The sequence below is a fragment of the Halyomorpha halys genome, unplaced genomic scaffold (genome assembly GCF_000696795.3).
Source record: "Halyomorpha halys isolate HHAL.00 unplaced genomic scaffold, Hhal_1.1 Scaffold385.1, whole genome shotgun sequence".
In the NCBI taxonomy this organism is placed as follows: domain Eukaryota; kingdom Metazoa; phylum Arthropoda; class Insecta; order Hemiptera; family Pentatomidae; genus Halyomorpha; species Halyomorpha halys.
Genome location: NW_027112337.1, coordinates 87420 through 98455, shown reverse-complemented (window position 1 = coordinate 98455; position 11036 = coordinate 87420). Strand labels below are relative to the sequence as shown.

The 11036-nt window shown below is 32.7% G+C and overlaps 1 protein-coding gene across 1 annotated transcript in view; it reads right to left on the bottom strand.

Annotated features, from left to right (window-relative positions):
- Sbf (SET domain binding factor) overlaps positions 1-11036 on the bottom strand; it is a gene marked incomplete in the record, with an annotated part of 132070 nt that overhangs the window by 50448 nt on the left and 70586 nt on the right. Inside the window, 6 exon segments of the mRNA XM_067050252.1 lie at positions 740-936; positions 1700-1874; positions 1956-2119; positions 2188-2363; positions 4860-4987; positions 7779-7974. Of these exon segments, the coding sequence (XP_066906353.1) occupies positions 740-936; positions 1700-1874; positions 1956-2119; positions 2188-2363; positions 4860-4987; positions 7779-7974 (1036 nt within the window).

Sequence of the window (11036 nt, the reverse complement as noted above, 5' to 3'; positions counted from 1 at the left end):
CCCGACCCCGACAAAGTTCTCCAATCATTAATCTACGGTCAACTATCTACACCTCATTCCTATATTTACATTGACGACCTTTTGTAACCTTTTTTCAACTGATTTTAATAGATTTGCTTGCACTGACTTCTACTCAACAGTGTACACAGTAGTTCTTTTTACTGGTTAATGTTTTTTTCTGAGCTTCAATGCTAAATTTACGAAATACTTATTTCACTGAACCATTTCTAAAGATTATCGGATATAAGGCCAATGGTAAAACATGAAAAACTGCAAAAATTGGCCAACATGGAAACTTTGTTTAACTATATTTTGGAAATAATTGGATTTACTTTTACAATAATTGGGCTTACAATTTGATCATAAATTTTGTTCAAAAACGTATAATTTTATTTGCTGAAAAATTGCTTCTTGATAGCAAAACACTGAAGAAATGGCAAATTTTCACAATTATTTGGCTATATGACACTGATCTGGAGTGCAGCCAAGGTTGGAAACTTGGGTAAACTTCATATCGGTACAATCACAAACAGGATAAATAAAAAAAACTTACTACTTTATTTGACACAAGGTGGACCTCCCTTAAAATGCCATGGTGATGGGGAGCTAATAGACTTGAAAACAAATTCTTCAACAAAAATATAAATAATTTTGTAGGTATGATAATAATAGTTTTAACTAGTTTACCAATTTAAAGCAAATATACAACATGAACTTGAATGCATTAATAGATATCAACCTGGTTGGTGAGGATGATTAGTTTTCAACATGCTCATCACACTTTTGCCATGATATGAGGCTCCACGTAGCAATAAGGCTTTAGTACGACTATGTCTCCATGTAATTGCAGGAACACGTCCATGTCTATAACATCGCGAGAATCGTCTTATACTGTCATCATTTATTGAACTAGGCATCACAAGTAAAGCAGGATAACTGAAAAATTAACAGATAAATATAAATGTTCTGTAAACCAAATATTGTCTTATATATTTTTAAAAATTATACTCCAGAAATAAAATAAAATAAAGTAATTCACAGTATGAGGGGAAAAAAAAAGAATAAAAAAAAGGGCCAAGATCAAATGGGCAGATAAGATTGAAGCCGATGCATTGACATTTCTGGGAGCAAGAGCTTGGCAGACCTTTGTGCAAGACAGACAGAAATGGAAGCATTGTCTTGATGTGGTAAAGACCCGTGTAGTGCCTGTGATGATAATGATGATGATGTTATTACAAAATGCAGTTGTAATAAAATCATAGAATCGTAGTTTTATATATATATATATTTAAAAAAATAAGCTAAAAAATATAGTTAAGTAATTACTCATGATGCTTTGACAAAAATAAATAAATGAAAAAACAAATACATAATTGTAGAGCTATTTTTTATTTGCTTTAAAATAACAACTAACTTACAAATTAGTCCATTCAATTGCAATAATGTAAAAAAAAAAAAAAATTAAGATGGCAACTATCAGACAAGTCAACTGTCTGATTATGTAGAAGAGAAAGGCTTCATTTAGCCAAACTGTCCAATCTATTATGCTCAAGGTTCTTCATTATGTGTTTGGTCAATAAATATATTTAGTTCCTCACTTATGCAGAAAATGATATATTTGAATAATGAAGAAAATGATATATTCAAAAACAAGTCATGTAATATGAATTATAAATATAAACTCATACTTTGAACTTACGTTCTTGAAAGAATATATTTGGCATTGACTGTGGATATACAAAATTGCTCTTTATGAGTTAAAGATGTTGGAGAAGAAGGAGAGGAATGTACAAGCCCTAATCGAACCCAATCTCTGACATAACTTCTTTCAGCAACTCTTTCAATACTTCCTTTAGTGACTTCATCAACAAGTACTGAAAAAAAAAATACATATATTTACATTATAATAAAGGAAGTAAAAAAGATAGAGAGATAGAGAATGTACAAAATCTTACTTGGTATGTCATCATGACTCAATGGAAGAGTCATATGACCTGGAGTGGTTAGATATTTATCAGTAGCAGACATGTTTAGAACATATTTTTGTCTTTTAGATGTGGTCTTCTGTTTGAACCCAGCCTTTCTTGCCGTTTTGATCAATGTTTTTTTGGCAAATCCCCTAAACATGGAGTCAAGTTGTATAAAAATTTAACCCAAAAATGTTGACATTAAATCTTAATATCTTACTTCAAAGTAGCATTTTTAGCTTTATTTTTCTCCATTGGTGTTTGTGGTACTGAAATATGGCCAGAGAAAGCAAAGTGATGAAAAATATGAGGAGGATGTCGAACTTTGCAAATAGTTTTTCTCAGACTTTCTATACTTTCTGGAGATACTTCATCATCAAAAGCTACTTTTATCAGCTATAAGGCAAATAAAATTGAACTAATTAATATGAACAAAATGATATTAGAAAAATAATTTGTTTATAATAAAAAAAATACAACTGCTAATATGCCAATTTAATGTAAGATGTTCATTCGGTATTTAATTAACAATGTACACTATAGATTAGAATATGACCCTTAACTAAGATCTAAACATGCATGAACAATTATTATTTTTCTTTATAGAATTATTTGTTATAAACTACTATTTGAGGAACTAAAAAGGTTTTAGATTATCCCAATAACAACCCGATCATCTTTCTCATTTGTTTTTTACTATATCAATTTCTTGCATAAAGTAACCGAATAAATTTGACATAAAATTATCCGATTTATCATATTTTTAAAGATATCTGAGGCTTATCATTCATGGTTAAAAGTTTCTGAGTTTACCAAGACCAGAATTTGTTGAAAACAGATCAACAAACCCTACGCTTAAATTGAAATCGAATAGAATCCAAAACCAATCCAGATTCACTAAGCCTTTTTCATTTATTAGTATCTAAAAAAAAATAAAGATTCTTTAAAGTAACTGTATACTTAAAAAATTTTAATTTAATTTTCTAATTAAGTTTACACCCATATGTTACTCCTCATATGTGCTACGTTCGTTTAAAGGGAAGGTTCCAAAATTACTCTGTTATTAATTGCCATGCTCCAATGGAGGTATCTTCAGAGGATGAAAAGGACTCATTCTATGACAAACTAGGGAAGGCAAAAGGGAACTGTCCTAGTCATGATGTAAAGATAGTATGGAGGACCTTTATGCTTAGGTCAGCCAAGAAGTAGCATTCTACCTGACTACTGGAGCCCATAGCCTTCATGAAACTTCAAATGAAAATGGCCTGAGATCCATTAATTTATCCAACTCTCATGGGTTGGTAGTCGGAAGCACCATGTTCCAGAGTAAGAGGATACACAGAGGTCACCCAACGGAGTAGTGAGCAACCAAATAGACCATATCCTGATAAGATTGTGTCATAGATCACAACTTATAGGAGTTAGGGCATTCAGAGGACCAAATGCACTACACAGGGATGTTAAGCCTTCAGATGATAATGAAGTTGAGGCAGCTATCATGAAGCCGAAAAATAACAAGGCCCCGGGCTTGAACAGGATTCAAGCAGAACTTCTTCGATATGGTGAAAATGGTCTCAGAAAGGAGATTCATAACCTGATTCTCATCATCTGGGAAGAAGAGAGAATGCCCAACGAATGGACAAAAGGTATAGTCTGCCCACTTCATAAAAAAAGGAGATCGACTGGGATGCAACAACTACCGTGGTATTGTTCTCCTTTCGTGTGCATACAAAGTGATCTCCAATATTCTCTTCGATATAACAAGTGATACAATATTCACTTGTTCCACAAGCTGAAAGAGAACAGGGTAAAAACCAGGCAGGGTTCAGAAGAGGAAGGTCCACAACAGACCAAATATTCATTCTAAGAATGATACTAGAGAAATGTAAAGAACATGGGACTGCCACTCATCATTTTTTCGTGGATCCACCTATGACAGTGAAACCCATCCAGAACTCTACCAGGCCCTAGAAGAAATGAACGATCCGAAAAAACTCATAAGAATGGTGAAGATGACTATGACAGATTCAAAATGCGTTGTTCGCATCAGACTCCTTTACCACTAATTCAGTTACAAGGGTATGCCAAAGATTTCGATATTATTGCCCGATCGGAACAAAGCCTGAGTGAATCATTCCTTGCTCTGAAGGATACTGTAAGAAAACTAGGGCTTGTATTTAATGAGAAAAAGACGAAATACTTGAGAACTGGAGGATGTGGACAAGGAACTGCAACATTTGATACAGGTTTATTCAAATTCGAAGGGTGAGCCGTTTCATATACCTGGGAACTGAAGTGAAAACTGAAAAAATATCTTTCAGGAGATTAGCAGGATTGCTGCTGCCAGCCAATGGTGCTTTGGCCTGACAAGACATTTTAGAATCGGGTTGTTCTCTAATGGGACCAAGGTAAATCTCTATAAATCACTTGTATGTCCCATTGTCACATACGGATCCGAGGCTTGGATCTTCACTAAAGCTGATGAAGCAAGACTCTTGGTCTTCGAGAGGTCAATTCTGAGAAAAATATTTTGACCTGTTAGAGAGGGCAATGTATGGAGAAGAAGGAAGAAACAATGATGTTATCAAGTTTATAAGGTTGGATAGACTCCAATGTGTGGATCATGTGGCGAGGATGTACAGTGATGAAATCCCAAATAAGGTCTTATCCGAACAATTACATAGAAAAAGAAGAGTAGTGAGGCTGAAAATGAGAAGGTCGGATGCTATATCAATAAATGCCCGGGTCCTTCTGGGAACCCGAAACTGGAGAGTTGCAGCAGAAGAAAGGACGACCTGGCGAAAGCTACTAGAGGAGACCCAGGCTCGGTAACGGGCTGTCACATTATTTCTTATAAGGATTTTAAAAAAATAATAATAATAAATTTCTTACTTGAAAAGTACAAGATCTTAATTGAAGTCCTTCTGGTAACCACTGATCAAGCTGATGCTGAACAGTAATTTTCTTTTCTTTAGTTAATGAAGTTACAGGGAAAGAACGAACAATAATTTGTTCGCAGGCTATAAAAAAATATACATATATAAATAAATGTTTACAAAAAATACTTTTTTTAAGAAAAACAGAGAATGCATTTAGTTTGGTGGAAGAAAAATAGTTAAAATGTTATAGAGATTTTTCTATAAAATCTAAAAAGAAAAGAAAATACCTAAGGATCATGAATATAATATTATAATCCCAACAAAACAAGTAATGGTGAAAGCAACTACTACAAATAGTAATCTTCTAAACATGATCAGAAAAAAATATTTTGCAAAATAACTTTAGTTAATTTAATTGGTAATATACGTTCCATGCACTAGTATGGAGCAAAAAAGTTAAAACAAAAGCATTTTAAAACATTTATTCAAGAAATATGTAAAATGAAGATAAACACAAGAATTCGTTTTGAAAGAAAAGAACTTACCTTACCATTAATAGGGACTTGCTTTGCTAAGTATGCACTTAAATTTATTTATCTGATTTCTAATATATTGAATACTAGCACTTGAAACATCTATACCAATTATAAAATTATTTATTTAGCAAAATATTTTGGTTCTAATTGTAATAATCACAGAAGATTGGTACGTCTATTTGTAGCTGTGGACTTCACTATCGTTTTCATATATGTTGGGATTATAATATTATATTTAGGATTCTTAAGTATTTTCTTTTCTTTGTAGATTTTATAAAAAAGGCTGAGAGAAAAAGTATTTTCAAATAAATAAAAATTTCTCAAAACTTTTATTTTATACCTCCAGTTCTAAATTGTTTATGGGTCTGGTTCGTACAATTCCATGCAGTTTGGACAGCCCTAAACCCTTCTAAAACTTTGTGTACGTTAGTATAGTTATTACTATTAACTTCAATTATTATTGAACAAAAGGTCAAATGATTGTAATTACAATTAACATCCTAATAATTGATTTGTATATCAAATGAAACTCCAACAGTAACAGTAAATTGAAATGACAATTCAATAGTCAACCCAGAAATAATGTCCTTGAAATTCCAACAAATGATGCTTATTCCAAAAAAAAGTTCAACTTTAATACCAATTCTAAATACATTGATACTTGATCATGAATCCAATTCAAAAACCAGAATCAGAATCATCAAAAACCTACGGAATGAAACCTAAATCAAAGAAAACTTTAAAAATGACAGTACATTGAAATTCACATGCATAAATTTGATAAAAGTTCAGGAATAGCATTCTTGGAAACCAATTAAATGATGCTGATACCAAAAAAATGCCAACTGTTATGGTAATTCAAAATGCGCCTGGTTGATCAAAAACTCAATGAAAAAAATGGAATTAAAACCAATTAACAGATACCTATGCCAAAGAATTTTGCCTAACAGTTAATCTGAAATACTAAAGCTTGAACGAAATTTTGATAGTAAATTAGAAATTAGCAACTTAGAAAACCCAATGAATGAGCAATAAATTGATTTAATTCACACCCTCCCCCCCATAAAAATATAAGATAATAATAAATATTTAATGATAAACAAACAAAAGTTATCTTTAAAAATCTTTTAACTAGTTGAGATGGCAACACTGAGGAAGAGATAGATGGAGAGGAGGTTACTTTGGAGTTGTTGTTGTAGATCGGCAAGTGAAAATATGTACGAACTTGTGAAAAATTTTTTTTTTTTGTGCGATTCATTGTCTGAGAATAAATATTTAGATCTCACCATATTGTCAAAGACTTTATTTGATGTGATACCAGAAAATTGGCTAAACACAGTCGAAGTCTCTACCAGAAGATTGAGGTGATTTTGTAAATGTATTCAGTCCTACTTTGGTGCCCCCTCAATGCGAAATCAAGACAGTGTGAATTGTATGTTATAACATGATGTCATAGGCACTCGTCGCATGTCTTGACAGCCTGGTCACTTGTATGACCATAAAACACACCTTCCTTATGCAGGCCAGTGTTCATTGGAAGAACCACTAGAATGGTTAATGTGACACCACCCCAACCTCATAGAAATCAAGAACAAGACACAAAGAGAACAGGGCAGCACCCTTGGACTGGGCACATGATACAGCGATCATCACCCATCACCAAATGATTATGAGGAACAACCATTTTCTCTCCTTTACTTGCCCCTTCAGGGACAAAAGTTTTATAGTTATAAATTATATGATTACATCAATTTTTTTTTTTATATTTCCATATAATTATTATCAGTTGTAACTTATACTTATTACCTTACATACTTGTGAACGAATTAATACAAAACAATAATTATACTTCCATTAAAACTTTTGTAAATTCTTTAACAAAATTATAGATCAAATTGATGATTATAATCATCACTTGTTTTTCTCATAATTGTTATTTTTTCTCAATAAACTCTACTGTTTTTCATTGACTTTCACTATTTACAAAAAGTGAAAGAATAATTTATTTGGCACATTGGACTGATTTTAATCAAATCACACCAGTAGGGACTCACTAGCAAAGGCAAATATGAACAGAAATCATAAATTTACAGGTTTTTTAAAGGATTAAAGAGTAACTAGTTTCAGATCAAACAAGGTATAGAATGTCTTTATTTATCCGATGAAGAGTTTGGCTGAAGAAACAATAATACAAAAGAGTTTTTGAAGAAATGTGCAAAAAGTTAAAAGTTGTAAGAACTAATAATGAAGTAAAGGTATAAATTACAAGATATACGAAGATTGAAGGGGCAATAAGGACTGAAAATTAGGTACTGTGCAAATAAAAACTTAGTGATTCGATTAAACAGGATATATTAAAATATTGAAATTATCAGAAAAAACAAAAACAAACATACCTAATGGATCAGAAGGTGTCCCTTTGAATATAACTCTGTAATTTGAAATAAAGATGGCACCCTCGGCTGGAAATAAAGGTGGTATGCCAAGTGTTTGGTTATAAGTTTCTTCTCTCCCATCACATAATAAATGAACCCTGATACCCTCACACAAAACTTCTTCTCCAGAAATTAGTGTTGGTATTACCATCTTTGCCTAAAAAATTCAAATAAAATTGAATTATTTATCAGATGTAATAATATTGTGTATAATTAATATGTACAAGCTAATTGGTATATAAATAGTCTGGATTTTCTTTTTAGGAAGTTGATTATATTAATTTTTTTAATTGTTGAGGTGAAGAAAGCTTCCAATTAGAATATAAACAACTCTATATTTTGTACTTGTACGTTTCGGGATATTATCCCATATTCATGTACTATTGCATCTTCATATTTGTCATTTTTATTAATTTCTATTTTGAAATCTTGTTATATACATATAGTCTAAAAAATTTGTATAACCACATTATTTAAATGAATTAATTTTTCTTCACTTCAATAATTTAAAAAAGGTATATACACAAAACTTTACAGAAAAAATATTAAGTTTCCTTTAATATTTTTTAAGAGCAATGCACAGAACAATTATTAAGTATTAGTCCATATAAAAGAGGAAAAAACATAACTCATTGATTTCATTGATATTGCCACCAGAAACCACAGTATAATTACCAACCACACAAAAGTAAAACCTGTTTCAGAACTTGGTATCAATTTTACTCAACTCAAGTCAGCCTTTTGGCCAAATTCAAGATGCCAAGTTTTCAAAAGTTTGCAAGGCTTTCATGATGGAATTTTTATCTGAGATATCTGAGGCGCAATCTAAATTTAAATTATCACCAATCTCATTCATATAATGGGTTTCAGGAGTAACCACAATAAATTATAGGATTAGTGCTAACCCTTTCAATCAAGGATTTTGAACCCTACATAGGAATATATTACATTATATTACATCCTATAATAGAGTAAAATATGCTTAAAAGTAGTCTCAGTAAAATTTGCAGGGGTTAGGTATAATTTTAATGTATAAGAATGTCATTGTAGGAAGAAATTATAATAGCTCCTCATTGGATTTCAGCTCAGTTAGAAATAAACCTTTCTTCTAATCGAGAGCTCAAATTAATTTTCATTACAGTAAAATGTTATTGACACTGATATGCCTAATTAACATTAAATGATTTATTTACAAAAATACATTCAAGAAAAATTAAAAAAAAATTGCTTAAGTTTTAATGTATCTTACAAGAGATGATCTAAATGTCCTTCCCCACTTTTTTAAAGTAGAGGACTTGCATAGGAGTTTCAACACATCTAATTCATTATATTCTATCTATTATAATCACGAGTTATTTGAACATAAATTATACTATTTTTCAACTCGTCATAAATAATAATACTAAGTGGATTTAAGGAGGACCAAATATTTAAGGAGAATGTGTGTTAAGTAGTTACAATGGAAAGTGGATTATTGGGTATACAAACAAAATTAATGGTAGTTGGCAAATGTGGCGAGAAGTATCAATTAAATATTAAGAATCGAAACAACTATTGTCTGTATGACTCCCAAGCAACTATCAATCTATTTCTAAGGGACTAAAGTTCATATTTTTTCAAAACATCTTACAAGGTAATAAATCTCAAATAAGAAAACAATATTTCATCATGTAATGTGATAAAATAACAATAATTCCGTTTCATTTCATTTCTAATTTGTTTATATGCATCTTTTCTATTTCAGTTAATTTCTTTATTTTCTAATTCTTTACTACTGTTACATATTTAAAATAATGAGTGGCTATGTCAAATAAACAAAAAAAAACAAGGTTAGATGAAAGCCTCATCAGAATCTCAGATTCAGGCTGATGAAGAGACTGCATGGCCAGTGGTGAAGGAACAACTGAAGAAGGCATATGGCGGAGGAAGGTGGACTCCTGAAGAAGACATATTTTATATGTTCCTGGAGAAGAAGAAGTACATCCAGAGCAATGGGCAGTATGCAGCGGTTCTGTTGGGAAAATTCAATCTGATAACCGAGAAAATGAGGGAGACCCACAGAGCCGAGATAATGCAGTGGCGGATGAGTTTCCTGGACGCAATACTCAAGGTCCAGTTGGCCAAAGAAACAAGTGAGAAAGAAGGCCTGCTGCGCGAGCATACATTTGCTGAGTGCATATAGGAAATGATATATGTGAGCGCTAGGGATGAGGAGTTGAGGATGGATGTTGATGAGGGAAATTGGAATAGAGTGTCGTATGCACGCCCCAGGACCATAGGGACATGGAAGAGAAGAGAACAGAGAGGGCAGGAAAGAACAACGGAAAGGAGGGAGATAGAGGCATACCTCAAGAAAAAAGAACAAACCAGAACAAGGCTAGAAACCAAGGTAGGAGAGAAGATAGGAGGTACCATGTATATGGGAAAGTAGGACACCTAGTGGCTTAATGCCCCCTCACTAAATGCTTTGAGTGTGGGATTCAGGGGCATATAGCAAATCAGTGTCCATACATGTACCAGTGGAGAGAGTTCAGTCCAGGAGAACCAATGGAGGTAAACACTCAGAGGGTTTGCCACAGAAGAGTAGAACACAGACCACGTGAAACCTCTAGCGAAACTTCGGAGACATCAGAGGCGTTAAGGAGGGATATATGGAGGAAAAATGTTAAGGGTTCATGTAGTAGGAACGATGCCCCAGGAATACCAGGTAATTTTATAGGGGGTGAGGTGATCTATTAGGCAAAATTAGATCACAAATCATGAATAACATAGGTAAATGGAGGGTGAGAATAGGAGGTAAGAAATCTAATTGTCAGCTTCTGAGAAGGGAAGAGAAGGCAATTAAAAGCAAGTTGGTGCAATTAATAATGTAGAGGATTGGAGGAATATTATAACTGAGGAATAGGTGGATTTATTTTTTTGGAGGGGGATGTACTAGGAACAACAGAGCAGACAGTGTATGAGATCTCATTAAAACCAGAGTGTGTAACGTATGTCAAGAAGAGAAGGTACCCATATGCACTCTGTTATCACATTAGGGTAGAAATCGACAATTTGAAAAAACAGGGCATCATTGTCAATAGTACATTGCCTTACGGGCAGTGTGGAAAAAGAGCGCGTCAGGGGAAACTAGAGAAATATTAAGAGGTAATCAACTACCGTAAACTTAACAACAACACCGTAGATGAGAAATATCCTTTACGACTGGAAGATATTCTA